This window comes from Adiantum capillus-veneris, unplaced genomic scaffold, assembly GCF_014529385.1.
Source record: "Adiantum capillus-veneris isolate H3 unplaced genomic scaffold, ASM1452938v2 Hic_scaffold_354, whole genome shotgun sequence".
NCBI classification, from domain to species: domain Eukaryota; kingdom Viridiplantae; phylum Streptophyta; class Polypodiopsida; order Polypodiales; family Pteridaceae; genus Adiantum; species Adiantum capillus-veneris.
The window spans coordinates 22088-37762 of NW_028221461.1; the positions used below are offsets into that span (position 1 = coordinate 22088).

General features: G+C 43.4%; 1 protein-coding gene across 5 annotated transcripts; it reads left to right on the forward strand.

The window, feature by feature from the left end:
* Positions 1–2966: 2966 nt before the first annotated feature.
* Positions 2967–15407, forward strand: LOC147416925 (uncharacterized). 5 transcript variants are annotated; one of them, XM_086507952.1, is made up of 3 exons: positions 2967–3021; positions 4879–4937; positions 15286–15401. In XM_086507952.1, the coding sequence occupies exons 1-3, from the start codon at positions 2967–2969 to the stop codon at positions 15373–15375; spliced, it is 204 nt and encodes a 67-aa protein (XP_086364078.1). In that variant the 3' UTR covers positions 15376–15401. The 5 variants fall into 5 exon arrangements, 1 of the variants encoding a protein (XP_086364078.1); XR_015187468.1 differs by lacking the exon at positions 2967–3021 and adding an exon at positions 14964–15191 and having other exon boundaries at positions 4858–4937; positions 15286–15407; XR_015187470.1 differs by lacking the exon at positions 2967–3021 and adding an exon at positions 14964–15137 and having other exon boundaries at positions 4858–4937; positions 15286–15407.
* The last annotated feature ends 268 nt before the right edge of the window (positions 15408–15675 follow it).

The window sequence follows — 15675 nt, forward strand, 5'->3', positions numbered from 1 at the left end:
GGCATGGATACATCACATCGTGTCATTGCCAAACACAAACTGTGAGCTTATATCCACTTAGTGCAAAATATGCGTACCATTATTCTTGATAGAAGTCTGTATGCTAATCGTATATTCCAAACTTTGGAAACTTCTATGCAAGATGCCTTGAAGTGAAGCCTAGCTTCTCATAAATTCAATAAAAAATGAGATCGAACGCAACCGGAGTGCTCATAGCTAATAGTTGCTCATGTTGAAACACATATGTCAAAGTAGAAGAGAGCTGACCTTGTTGAAATTTCATAGAGAATTGGCCTTGCCAAATCGTGTAGCTCATCGAGAATCATGAGATTGCCCAATATTGATAGAGATAGCCTCTACAACTTAGCTATCAAGTGTGATCTATTGCCAAACACTACTTGATCAAAGTAACGTTTACTTGTCAAGTTGGCATTGTGAAAATTCCTGCAAAAGTGAATAAGTTCAAAATTGATACTTAAAGTTAACCTACTTACCGACTGCCCATGACATCAAAATTCATAGCATCACGTAGTATGATAGTTGACATTGGAGTCAACTCATAGTTGTAGATGTCCATGTGTTTCCCATGTGCTTCATATATGGATGTTGCCTGCACATTGGCAAGCTGTAATTGCTTTGGAGGAACTATATACCCAATGCATAAATATCGGTAGGGAGTCGTGCTTCTATAAGCCTTGTTTTTCCCCTTCGCTTGACAGCAAAGAGGATATATTAAGGAGATACTAGACGATGTAACACACAAGCCACTTCTTGAGTATCAGTATATAGGGGGCCCTCTAAAAGGAAAGTAAATGCATGTAGGCCTCTTTGATGACCCTTCAAAAGTGAAGGGCCTTAAATCTAAATTTTCTACCATCAAAATATAGGGGGTCCTTCACACACCTCATACATTACAGAAACGCCTTCTTGAAAGGGAGATAGGAGGTTGAAGGCTGACCAAGGGCTTTCTTTTCATGGAACTTTTTTATTATTTGAATGAGCATGACCGACTAAACCCATTCCATCTTTTTGACCAAGAAGGCCATAGGGGAGTGGTAGAGAATTCTTGTTTGCACCTCTCACCATCCAATGGTCACTATCACTATAACTTTCATTGGTGACATTTCAAGTCATTTCAAGCCTTATGACACTCATTTGAACATTTTTATTATGAAAATGAGTGTGTGTGTGTGTGTGTGTGCATGTGCCTCTCTCTCTCTCTCTCTCTCTCTCTCTCTCTCTCTCTCTCTCTCTCTAATCTCTCGCCATTAACGTGTCCAGGAAAGATAATTTTTTCAGACATACAAAATTCCTTTTCTTGAATTTGCCAAGAGGAAATTTATTAAAAAAAAGATTTTAAAAAATAAAATTTTACACTATTTTGGGATGGAATTTCTCCTTTTTCCCTTGCTCTCCACCGACATTTTTGAAATTGAAAACGACACGATATTAAGCTGAGACACATTTTTTCGAACACAGACCATCAATATGTTAAATGTGTTCTAATAATCACTCAATTTATTACAACAAAAAATGATGCCTTCTTCAGGCCATCGTGAAGCCTTCACCTTGTTTTTTTAGAGAGAGTAGGAACTTGAAACTACAATTTACACACCTGATTTCGTGAGGTGGAGCATCCTAGCCGGATAAGGTTGGCCACCATCATATGGACTAGAGGAACATCCCCTAAGGGCTACATGTCACACGAGCTGTCAGGGGGGTTTGAGCTCAAGACCTTAGACGCAAGAGGCTCTTGCTCTATTAACGGAGCTAGCACTGGTTGACCCCATTCCATCTTTTGAATGGGGCTCCTTTCCATTTTAGAAGGGCCCAAGAAGTACAAAAGGGCCCATTCCCCCAATGGCCTTTTTAGGGCGCATTTGCACGGTGGAGTTGGCATCGTTTTGCTGATCTCATTGGGCTTGACCGTGCATGAACTTGGCAAAGTTGACGGGACATGCAAGTCAACAAAGCTTGCTCTATTAACGGAGCTAGCACTAGTTGACCCCATTCCATCTTTTGAATGGGGCTCCTTTCCATTTTAGAAGGGCCCAAGAAGTACAAAAGGGCCCATTCCCCCAATGGCCTTTTTAGGGCGCTTTTGCACGGTGGAGTTGGCATCGTTTTGCTGATCTCATTGGGCTTGACCGTGCATGAACTTGGCAAAGTTGACGGGACATGCAAGTCAACAAAGGTGTGTCGTTTAGCAACCACGACAAGCGGAGGCCAACTCTGTAATTTTTGGCAAAGTGGGCTTGGGCAAGGCAATGGGCATCGTTGGGCAGAGAAGACATCTGGACGAAGCAATATGGCGACGAAAAAGCTGAGCTAAGCGTCAACGAGACTCTCTTGCTTTTGTTAAGTGAGGCTAGGGAGTTAAGCCACTTGGCTCAATCCCAACCCTCGATTAGGACTCTAATCCAACGTGCTTGAGTTAACTGCGTTGATACCCTTTTCAGTATAAGATGCTTACACTCCAAACTAGAAGGAGAGGCTACCCACGTGACTCATTGTTTTGCCAAGCTTTTCATGCTACACGAGTTGTAAGCATCTTACACTGAAAAGGGTAAATAACGCAGGATGTTAATGTTGCTAATATTAAGCACTTGAAAGCAAACGCCACCTCAAAACGCGCAGCGATTAGGGCAATAAAAACAAGTTAAAAAGTGATGAAATCACGAGGCTTGCGACTAAAGCATGATGCCTCCCAAGATGAGAACCCCGCAACCAAAACACTAAATTAGACATGCTCTCTCTCTCTCTCTCTCTCACTCACACACACACACACACACACACACACACACACACACACACACACACACACACACACACACACACACACACACAATGTGTGTGTGTGCTATGAGTGTCAAGTCTAGAATTGCATTCAAACTAAATGGATTTTCTAAACATTTAGGATAAATAAGGAGAGTTACAAAGTTCTGAAGGACAAGATGCAGATATAGATGATGCCAGTAAGGAGATCTACTTGCAAGTTGCAAACACGGCATGTTTGGGGAGGTACCAACATGCTGAGATTGAAGGGATTTGTGAGGGTTTACAGGCAACCATGGAGCTACGAGCACTGCGAGTCGCAACAAAACGAGAAGGATGACAACACATAGACCCCGCTTACACTCCCTCGTCCCTACAATCATGGGGAAAATGCTGATTTTGCATATAGACCATCTTAAAGACATGCCCCAGACAAGGGAATACATCTGTGTACACTCTATAATCCTGGAGTTCAAAGGCCAATTTTGCATACAATGCATCCTAATGACATGCCCTACAAAAAGGTATACATCATATCATTGAGTGCAAGAGGAAGCGCAATACTAAATTGGAAGCAATGCATGATTTGATCCGAGTCAAGTACCATGTATGAGTGCTTGCCTTCTTGCATGTTATGATGTGCGCCACACCCAGCCGACACAAGTCCACCTAAGCCTTGCTTTGTCTATCTCTCTCCGCCTCGTCTTCCTCTTCTTTTGCAATGTTGCAGGTCACCCCTGAGCAACAGCAACTTCCATCTTCTCACCTATGGTTGACAGCATATTTCGACCCAAATCAACGCTCCATATCATATTCTTGCTCTCTCTCCTCTTGAGCTATGGGCTTCTCTTCTTCAAGAGAAATATATTCCCTCCTCATGATCCCCTATGTGAAGCAATTCACACTGTGAAGGAGATGGAGTAGTCGCAAAAGTGTATGTTTTGCGCCTCTGTACTCGCAAAGGTGGTCCAACCATCCAACATAGGGGGCAAGTTCATGAGAAAGGTAAGGGAAGAGCTGGTGAGCACAAGGCTCTGCTAAAGACGGAAGCTCACTCTCAAGTGGAAGATAGGTAAAGGATGATGCTCTTGGTGCACAGGGGAGGGATATTGATGTTGGAGTGGATATATTTTCTGCACACGTGATCATATAAGAAGATGTAGGTTTCGATTTCATAATTTGAAGGCCATTGGCTTTTATATTTAGTATACGGATATTTGTCTCCTTTCCATGATTGAGTCCATGTGGAAATATTTGAAAGTAGACGAAGTCTTCCTATCTCCATCATCCCCTCTGCACCTTTGCGGCCAGACATGGCGTCTCTCTCAACCTCCTCCCAACTTCGCCCCTGCTAGTGTTATGCTCCATTACCCCCCTAGCTGCGCGTCTCTCTCTCTCTCTCTCTCTCTCTCTCTCTCTCTCTCTCTCTCTCTCTCTCTCTCTCTCTCTCTCTCTCTCTCTTGTGCCTTCGCTCGCAGACGAGCAAGCCTTTCCTCTCCTTTGCTTGCCTTGCACCAAAACCAAAGCTAGCCATGGCGATGGTGGGCTCCGAGTTGCTTGTTGTGTGCCATGCCTTGCTTCATTGCGAACCACCCCCTTCGCGTCCCATTGTCCCACTCCCACAACAAAACACTCTCTGTCGTGCACCATGCCTTGCTTCAATGCGACCCACCCCCTTCGCGTCAGACTTGAAGCAAAAATGTCTGCGCTCATCAACACGAGAAGAAAGAAAGTCCCATGGAGAGAGAGAGAGAGAGAGAGAGAGAGAGAGAGAGAGAGAGATAGATTTTCTTTCTATTCAACCCAACGGATCTTGCACGATTCTCGTTAATGAGACAAAAAAAAGATTGGTGCCAGCTTGCTTGTCTCTGTAATGAGTACTTTTAGCTCTGTAAACCAACCTCACCCTTTGTAATGAGTACCTTTTATCGTTGCCCATGCATTTTTAAAAAAATAAGCTTACTCTTTTTCATTAGCAATAAAGCTCTATCTTTATAATGAGTGTATGCTAGGCAACCAACCAATAAAAAAAATGTACATTTTTTTAAACAACTTCTCCGAAAAAGGGAACACATCACTATTGCCTCTTAGCCCTTTGGGCAGGCCAAAAACGCAGGAGCAGTCGTAAAGAGCAATCGCAAGATTTGACTGAAGGCAGCCAGGTACTTACACGTCCCTCTGTCTGTGTGTGTGTGCGCGCGCGTGTGTGTGTGTGTGTTTGAGAGAGAGAGAGAGAGAGAGAGAGAGAGAGCTGATTCGAAAGAGCCAGTGGCTATCATGAAGTGCCGTCTACACTCACAATACACACCAATGTCTTTGCGAGTTCGGCTTGTCACTCGACAAAGCGCGTCCCTACTTTCTCTCATGATACAATATGTAGCCAATCCTTTCCTACTGCCCCTCTCCAAGATGTTGAATTTATTGTATCCCTTCCTTATGTACCGTCCTTATTGAAAATGTCAACGAAGGGGTTACTCAATCGGCATTCGAAGGCAATCAGTTGGCATGTGTAGGAGGTTCCATCGCAAGGTCTGCCAGGTTGTCTTCGCATGCAGATGCCTTTGGATTCTGATTTGAGTGATGCAGATGTGGAGGGAAAGCTTCTACCAAAGATCAAGGTGACATGCATTACCCTTCTTCCTGGTACAAAGGGTAATACTGACTACACCGTGGGTCTTCACACCCTCAAGGCGTCCAACTATTTGTGCGACTAGGCGGAACAACTTGAAATGGACTACTCCTGGATTGGATGTAACTTCGAGGTTTTCTGGCTTGACAATTACCCCGCTCGAAGTACTCATTTGTCGTTGGCCGACAGGAGACCTCAAAGAAATCTTCAAGTTTTGAGGCTGACGTCGATCGCTCATCTAGAGCGGTTGGGGGCTGGGAAGAAGGCCCAAGTCTTGTGTCCCTTTATTTGCACTAGTACGGAGAGAGACCACCTTATGGCGATCTGAAAGGGGAAATAGCAGTCGAATATGCTCACGAGAGAGAGAGAGAGAGAGAGAGAGAGAGAGAGAGAGAGAGAGAGAGAGAGAGAGAGAGAGAGAGATTACCTTGTGGCGATTTGAAAGAGGAAATAGCAGTTGAGGAATGATATGTTTTTCAAAATGTTGCAAAGCCTAGAAATAAGTTCCTGCGATCAATTGGAACTGGAAGTTGGTAGATGGGTCAGACTCTTTTGATGTGCCTCGGTTGGTTCATACTCTTTTGTCGTGTAGATTGCCGTCAGCGTAACCGCGAAACGTTTCAAGGCCGAAACGTTTCACCCTGAAACGCGACGTTTCACCACGAAACGTTTCAGTCCAAAATGAGAGCACAGTGAAACGTGAGATCGAAACGTGCGTTTACCGACTTTGAAACTAAAACTATGGTAACTTGCTGTGAATGAAACGGCTTGTGTTTCACTTGGTGAGCGAAACGTTTAAAGGCCCGAAACGTTTCACCTGTCCTTACCCGCCGAAACGCGTTTCATGGTGACGCTAATTGCCGTACGGCTGGTTGTGGCAGCTCAGAATCTTTGGATTTTGAGGCTAGAGGATATCCACCACCTTGAAGAGATAGGCAACAAGCCCTACAGTACGTAAGTCACCATCTGCACCCGTCGCATCTAGCCCTCACCATCATCATACGTTCATTCCCATCTATACTTATACCGGCCATGCTAGCTTGGCGCCCAACAGGCCTCCATCACGCGTGCAGCAGCTCGTCGATTGCTTGAATATTTGTGCGGCAAGAGCTTATAGTGGTTCAAGGAAGCTTTAGATCAGGCCGACGTTGGGCTTCAAGAAGTTGGTCGACTGCCTGAATATCTCCGCAACAGGACTTGCTGCACTGTGCGGCACTGGCCAAACCAAATCAGGCCTATATCACTGAACGACTGCATATCATCTTCCAAATAGGTGCTTGAGCAAAACTTCTTTTTTAGTATAGCGTTTTTCTATGAAATCGGCTCTTAGCTCCGTGATGCTTTAGAAGCTATTTTTGGATGACCTCTGAATGATTGCTGGTCTGTACTATGTAGAGGAGTGATGGCGAGTGGTGTGATGTGAACGGGGTGCATGATGTATAGGCTCATGTTTTGTATAATCGAAACTCCCTCCGTCTTGAAACCACGCACAAAGATTTTGTTCTCTGCACAGTGACCATGGTGGTACCTCGTGTAAAGCTGGGAAAAGTGTGTAAGGGCCACCTCACAAGGTCAAGCCCACAAGTGACCCGGCTCAGGCCCCTCAATATAAATAGAGACATAGTATCCCACACATACCTAACAGGTATCTCGTGTACGAGGCGAGCCCATGTCTCCAATGTAGCATAAGATGCCGCGTGTATGTGACACAGCTTAAACGTACTGGATTCGACAACAAGATATAGTATAGCATGTACTAACACACCCAAGCCTCATAAAAACATTACCGGGCTGCTCTATCCTGTGTCAAGTAACAAGAACAGTCGACTGATAAATGTAGAAATTATTGAACATAGTAGTGGAATGAATTTTCGGATGCTATTTATTTTATAAAAAAACTAATGTCTTGTTAGTTTTCCATCAACGATAGTTTTTTTTGGATTCAATAACAGGATATACTTTAATATCTACTCACACAACCAAGTCTCATAAAAACATGAGCAGAGCAACTCCATCCCCTGTCCAAGAAGCAAGAACAATCAAGTGATAAATGTAGAAGTCACTGTATATGAGACTAAAATGGAAGTCCTAATGCTATCTACTTTATTTTGTAGAAAAACTAATGCAACACACATAAATATACAAATTCCAAATGATGAAAGGTATCCCTCCAACACTGGAGGAGAAGCATTGGTGTCCCTCCAACACTGGAGGTGAAGAAAGGTGACCGGGAATGGCACGTTCCCTTTGGTTTATAAAACTTGGGTGAGGACGGTGCCACCTCCCCACCATACTTGCGTATGGCTTTTTCTTTTTTTTATGAGCATTGGCATGTGAGCACGTATTGCATTTCCTGCATCATTGAAAAACCAAACCACAATTAAGAAAATCTAATGGATAGGATGTTTCATATTGTAATTAATGCTTTTAGATCCCAAACATGGTGATGGACAAACTCACTCAGAAAAAAAAGAGGCAAGTAGCAAAACAACGAACAAGAAAAAAGAGGAAAGAGAGTCTGAGTGCCCTTGCAAGTTCGTGGTCTGGAATCGACATTCTATCACGACGTTGGCAAGATCAGTGCATCGCTGCATCCAAAAACATTACAATTTGTGCAAGTTGTGGAACTTCCACATTCTCAAAAACTTGCCTCGGAAAGAAAATACTAGACAATACCAGTGTTAGTCTAGCTAGCATGACATTCCTAAATGCTGCCGAGAAGGAAGTAGGATCGATACATTGGTCACGTTGCTCCAGCTGACAGAGACGTCAGGGCCAAAAGCGTAGTACTACTGCTATCAGACTATGTCCGACGTATCCTGGAATCCAATCAGCTTCACAATCAACTCCTCAGTATAATTGACATTTCTTTAAACGTCATAAACTCTGCAAACGCTATAACATTCGGCGTACTTGAAAACAGATTCTTGCTTGATGACCCTTTGATCTGCTGGACAAAAGCAGCAAATCTACAGCAACTGTCAAAGCAGCTCGCGTCCTCGCGCTTATTAGACATTTTGGCCTACAACTTACTCCATAATCCAGTTATCAAGATGTATGAGACTGTGGCAGGGCAACCCCACAAAAAACCACTTTGTGTGTGCTGACACCAGATGCTGTAACGTCAATTATAATAAGCCACTCAAAAACGGAGCCTTTTGCATTGATGGAGGAAGCGGAAGCGCAATGTGAGATGAGCATTCTTGAAAACACGTACACCACCTCGAGAAGATGGCCTATACCAGAACAGACTCACGACTTTGGCTCAGTAAAGCTCCGTGAGGGCTCATGCCTCATTGAGCGTACGACAATCTTCAGGCACAATGGAATGCCTGCTAGCCACTCAGAGGCCAGAGACGTGACAATAGAAAAAGCTGTATTCCCTTTTTTATTCCCGTTCGGACGCAGAAACTATGAAGGAGACACCTGATTTAGTGACTACATCAAGATGAGGATCAGCATGCTGTTCTCCGTGTATACCTTGTACAAGCCATACCTACTCATCATGTACCAACTCAAGAGAGCAATCATGATTTCCAATTCTACAAACACGACGATGTTGCAGCGTGACATAGACGCGTATAAAAGAAGCACAAGAATGCATCCAACCAAGATGCAGTAAGAAACATTATAAGATACAAGCTTCCGTCGACAATGCTCGGCTCTCCATCATGGCATCGAAAGAACCTCAAAGATCTCATCGCAATGGTTGACTTGTGGGGTGTACCCGATCTGTTCTTGACATTTACAACGGACGAAGTCACAGAAAGCAGGTGGAACGAAATTACAGTAATCGAGAATACCACTCATTCATTCAATGGAAGCTACACATGGAAAGATTGTATGTTGAGTGTGCCGTGTTGTTCCACAAGCGTCTGCATATCTTCTTGAACAACCATATTTTTGGGAGGAGTAAAGTTCTGGGCGAAATAGAGCATCATCTTTTAAGGTACGAGATACAAAACCGAGGATCGTTGCATGCTCATCTGATTTTGTGGGTTTCCCGAGGCGACATTGAATCGTGTAGCAGATGAAATAGCGGCGTACATACTTGACCCACGGCAGCCTCCTTTGAATTTCTCAAACCATTTATATTATCTCGTCACAAGAAAACAAATTCACAGATGCAAGTCCACCTGTAGGGTAATGGGCCAACACTCTGCATGCAAATATGGCTTTCCATTCAGTCCTCAACTATCATCCAAGCCTGTAATGGACCCATAAACATCAAGATGGTTGTACTATCGGTCCGGAGATGAACACCGTAACGTAGTTCCCTACCACCTGACAATCTTGTTGATGTGGGGAGCGCACATGAACATCCAAGGTGTGACCAACTCATCTATATCTCACTACCTGCTAAAGTACGCAATGAAGACATAGCCAATGGGTCCATTGAACCTATCAGAGGAGAACGCAGTGAGGCTCAGCCTGAATGGATTAGACAAGGTCAAGCTCCGCGTAATTGCAGCATCAATAATGTCCAAGCCAATTTCAGCAACAGAGGCAGCACTCAATTGCTTGCAAATTCCGATCATCACAAGAAGCGAAGCCGTGGAATATATCGACTCATCGCCACCTTTATTAAGACAAAGATTGTTATCACAGAGCCAAGCGATCGTTATGCATCCAGTCGACTTGTATTGTGCAAGGCCATTGCAGCTAGAGCAATACATGTTCTGCATGTACCACAAAAATTTTAAGATCGAGAACAACACCACAGGATCTAAGAAGAGCCAGATGTACTATGCCTACAACAACTCAGTACTAGAAAATCACCGGCTAGTACGATTCACTGAATACCACCCTGGCCACCAACCGGAGGGCTTCTTCTTCAACATACTGCTATAGAAGCAACATTTAGAACCGAGTCCAATCTGATCTTGCAAGAAAACCCAATGTCTTGTTACTTTACAGAGTGCAAAATCCGATAGTTAAGAAGAGACGAGGAGGACCTTGAGATGTACATCAACGAGTACACACAACGAACATGATTTTGACCGAGAACACGAGGCACATTGTGAAACTGATCCACCAGAAGCTCTTCCTGAACCGCGAGAATCCGATTCATTCAAGTCGTCTAGAGATGAATGATACCAAGGAAACTAATAGGCATAACATGTTGCAACTTCTGAAGGAGTTCGCCGATGTCCATAATGAGGCACTCATTCCTGAACAACACAAGATATTCGAAGACACATCCACCAGAACATCCAACCTCCACATTATCAGGGCGTCCCAGGATCCGAAAAGTCATTCCTCATCAAATACATGACGACCAGGTTTGTACAACAGAACAAGACAGTCATATTGATAGCGTCAACTGGTGCAGCTGCATCTCGGCTAAGCAGTGTTGCAAAAACAGTGCACTATCAATTCAAGATAACGGCGGGCTCGAATAAACACTATCCAGAATCAATAAATCCAGGGGACGAGAGATTCACATCCATCAAAGAGGCTGATGTTATCATAATGAACGAGATATCAATGCTCACAAGCACAACATTCAACATGGTTTATTGCCAACTTGTGAATGTCACAAACGTATCAATTCATGATCCATTTTGCAATAAATTGGTGCTTCTCTTTGGAGACTTCGCACAGCTACCGCCCGTTTGTAAGCACCTTGGACCTTTTTGTCATGTATGTACAATTACACAATCGGCACCCTTCAAGCATGACATTGTCCACAAGATGACATTCTTAGTTTGACACGTAGCGGACCCAATATTCCTCAACTTTCTACATACAATTAGACAAAGAATGCCAACCGAACAAGAGATAACAAGCACGCTTTCAGAGTGCATCATAAACAACCACAAATAAAACTTACTTATGCAGTGCAGGGATACAACACAAATATAAAGATCGAAATGGAGGACAATACTCAAGCAACTCAGACACAGGAGGAGACATCGCCGGAGATGCCAGCATCAAAGACACAGCAAGACGAGAAAATCAACTACATAGTCTACTCGATAACCTGCACAAAAAATGGAAGAAGATACATAGGCGTAACAAAGAACTACGATGCGAGGAGAAAAGCACACAAGAGAAAACCACCAAAAATAATGAGGAAAGACGTTTCAGCATACCAACCTTTCACTGATAATTTTAGGTTTGATGTTTTGCATACAGCAAATAGCAAAAGTGTAGCTCTCGCATTAGAACAAAAGGAGATCATAGCTCAGCAAGCAACTTCAACAAAGGGATATAATAATTTAATAGGCCATCCTCCTAATTGTCCAAAGTACTATTGTTTGAAGTATCACAAAAAAATATAGCCCGTAATGTATATCCTCTTCTGACTTATTTTCTTACAGTGCAAGAATTCATTTTGGAAGTTTTGAGGATCTGTCTGTGCTTTGTTTTCACATTACTCTCTCTCTGTCTCTCTCTCAATCAATCGATTGCATTTACAATCAATAAAATGTTATTTTGAATGCCCGTTTGTAATTGTTTAGCTACATAATGTCTTTGCTTGCAAATTACTCTCTCTCTCTCTCTCTCTCTCTCTCTCTCTCATTGTATGAGAAAAAACTTAATTATTGTCAATACCAAGTTAATCTCAGTCAGTATCGATGTCCATCGCTGGAGTCATCTCAAAAGGTCACACTAGTTTTGTAATTGTCTGAGTTAACTCGCACGACGATCTCTCAGCCCCCGTTCAACGAGACTCTTGCTTTTTGCTAAATGAGGTTAGGGAGTTAAGCCACTTGGCTCAATCCCAACCCTCGATCGGGACTTTAATCCAACGTGCTTGCGTTAACTGCGTTGATTTTGTGATCGTCTGCGTTAACTCGCCCGAGAGTCACGCTGTCTCATGCCTTTCACCCAAATTTATTTTAAATCTGAGATGGTGATTTGGGTGTCCGCTGCTTGTGAATTTAACAGCAGCGCGTAAGTTGAGTTTTTGTCATTGGTTTTGAACCTTGGCATTCGTCCGTGTTGCATATGCTTGCTTGCACCTTGAAGCCATGTGGACTTATGTGATACCTTCATAGCCCTCAAGAAAGCACAAAGTTTTTGATGAGCTTTCTATTCAGAATGTCGTTACTTGGAACACGTTGATTCTAGGATATGTCCAACATGGTTGTGGCAAGGATGCTTCGGGCTGTTTTATGGAAAGGGAAGCACATAAATTTCTTGATGCGCTTTCTATTCAGAATGCCGTTACTTGGAACACGTTTATTCCAGGATACGTCCAACATGGGTGTGGCAAGGATGCTTTGGGATGTTTTAATGCAATGGAAAGGGAAGGCCTATGACCAAATGCAATCGACTATGCTTGGCACCTTGAAGCCATGTGGCCTTATGCAAGACCTTTGCATGGGCGAGAATTCACGATTAGATCGAGGGCTATTGGAGAGAAACATGCTGTGCTTGCCAATACTTTGGTCGATATGTATGTCAAAGTGGTGCCCTTACGTAAGCACATAGAGTTCTTGATAAACTTTCTGTTCAAAATATTGTCTCCGGAATGGGTTGTTTGCATGATATGCCACAATATGGATGTGGCAAGGAAACTCTGGGCTCTTTTAACCGAATGTGAAGGGAAGGCCTTTTGTCAAAAACACGATCGCCTTTGCTTGCAGCTTGAAGGCATGTGGTCTTACAAGTTACGAGACCACATGTGAAGGTCTTATTCGAGACCTTCACATGAGTAAAAAAATTCATGATGAGATTAGGGGCTTGTGGAGAAACATGTTGCGCTTTGCAATGCTTTGGTTGATATAAATGTTGAATGTGGTGCCCTTATCAAAGCACATAAAGTTCTTGATGAGATTTTTGTTCAAAATGTCATCAGAACGCGTTGTTTGCAAAATATGTTCAACATGGCAGTGGCAAGGAAGCTCTCGGTTGTTTTAATCGAATGCGAAGTGCAAGCCTTTGCAATTACATGTGCTTGTACCTTGAAGGCATGTGGCCTTATGCAAGACCTTCACATGGGTAGGAGAATTCATAATGAGATTAGTGGCTATGGGGAAAGAGTCTTCTATTTCGTTCATGTCTATTAGATCGTATTAAACATCTATAGCAAGGCCTACTAAGCTGTAAGGTGCAGTGGAAGTGAATGTTGATAGTGCTTAGGATGAGTGCTCTGAACTTTGCTCAAGGGTTCCTTTTACTTACGGAAGGGAGAGCCTTCCGTTCTTAGAGAGAGAGTGCAAGTGTAATGATTACAAACAAAGTGAATGAAAGTGCTGAGAATGAGAGAGAGAGAGAGAGAGAGAGAGAGAGAGAGAGAGAGAGAAGAATACGACACCAGACGGGTTCTCAAACCCCCCTCCAAGGGCCCCCCTCTCTATGGCGAGAGAGGTCTATGCTATAGATTGCACAAATTTGATACAATGGTCTCGATGCAATGGACTTGCCGATGATGTCGATGGCAAGGACGGGCTGAAATGCAAAAACGCTAGGGCTGATGTGGCTGGAAATCTGAAATCTGATATGAAGTTGAATCTGGGACTATGTCGGCGACAACGACGGTGGTGACGATGGCGACGAAGACTAGCAAAATGCTAGGTGCTGAAATGTGAAAACGCTGGCTGTTCCGACGGTACGTTGAAGATCTGCTTGCGGAAGTGTGTGATCTGCGAGGCTAAGGGGCTGGTTTGCAAACGCTGAGGTTGAAAACCAAAACGCTGGCTGATCTGCTGTGCTTGAGGCTGAAACCAAAAAACGCTAGGGCTGGTTTTGGGATGAACTGAAAAAGCTGCAGATTCCGTCGCGAGGAAAGAACTTGCGGCGAGGATCTGGTGCAGGAGTGGTGAATTTGCGAGGCTAAGGCTGAAAATCCAAAACGCTGATGGTTGAGGACCAAAAAAGTTAAGGGAAGAGCTGGTGGTGTGGGTACTATTGAGAGAGAAACCGCCTGCTTGGTGCACTGCTTGGACACCTTCTTCTGCTTGAAATGGGCGCCCCTCTTCTCCTTATATAGCAAATCCCAACTGGGTCGAGCATGCTCCCCTACAGCCCCCACGACCTTGGAAATTGGCATTAAATAAATAAATATAAAGTGCCTGCACTGCCTGCCCCAAAATGCCATGGAAGTTTGGGTGTACTGACTTGGAAAATGCAAATGCTGGGTGCTACTGGGTTGTGCAATCAGAGGGTATGCAACTACTCTAAGTGCCTGGACACCTGCGCATAGGCTCACAAGGATACCAGAACACTTCCTAGGCTAACCTGAACCCTAGAACTAGGATAGCTTGTCCACATGCTCATAGGGTTAGATGTGCACGTGACACAAGCAAGACTAGTTGCGTGGTTAAAGCATGCATTGTAAATTTTAATTGGAAACTAACAGGAAGGAAGGTTTGAACTTCGCATCTCGACAACACCAACCGTCATCGAATGGTAGAGCAGATTTACTTCCATAGTGTTCCGGGGCAGGTGCAAGTGACCTTCTTTGTGTGTGTGTGTGTGTGTGTGAGAGAGAGAGAGAGAGAGAGAGAGAGAGAGAGAGAGAGAGAGATGAAATGAAATGTTATATTAACGTCTTCAAAAGGCCAAAGTGATCTATGAAATAAAATACTATGGAATCCTAAACTGCTAGGTGTGGACTAAGCAGCTAAACAACTAGCTGGGATAGCTAGAGAGAGAGATTATGTGTCTCATGCACGGGCATGCCTTGGGGATTTGTGAAATATTGAGCAATATTGAGCTTCAGGATATTAGTAAATGAAGCAGCCAAAGCACTCCTCAATGGAAAGTTCACATGTGATTTGGGGTTTGCTTCTGACAGTATAAACTTTTGAAGCTGCATCTATCAAACTTTTCCAATGTAATGCACTTTGTTTGGCTAGTAACACATGGCAACATTCAACTTTGCTTGTATGATTATTATGATTATTAACTTTCTGCAGTTTTGGATGCAGATTGATGTGAAGGAGCAACTTGTCGCCAATCAATATTGCTTGTGTTGTAGCCCTTATTTGATTGGCAATCATGGGAGAACCCACTGTTGAAGAACAGAATACTAGCGAGCAAATTGTTGAGAGTGAGTGCAACATCTCTTTGTCTATCAATCCTTTTGTCTAAACATTTGTTTTACTGAGAACTGGTATGTGCGGGTTTTAGTGTTTGGCCAGTAGTCTCTACGCCTTCGGAAAAATAATAACATTTCAAAACGAAAGTGAATAGGAAAGGCCTCATGATATTGGAAAGTCAAAGGACTTTGTACCCTATCTAGGATGCATGGAATGTGTAAATGTTTGACTCTATGTAAGCCGTCTTATTCACCTTTTTTAATGTTAGAGCTATTTTTG

Bases quoted from the DNA above. Each gene is read 5' to 3' on its own strand.
- LOC147416925 (XM_086507952.1), top strand. From the start codon at position 2,967: ATGATGCCAGTAAGGAGATCTACTTGCAAGTTGCAAACACGGCATGTT. The intron at 3,022-4,878 runs GTACCAACATGC...CCCTTTGGGCAG, and splicing joins AACACGGCATGTTTGGGGAG to GCCAAAAACGCAGGAGCAGT. The intron at 4,938-15,285 runs GTACTTACACGT...TTTTGGATGCAG, and splicing joins ATTTGACTGAAGGCAGCCAG to ATTGATGTGAAGGAGCAACT.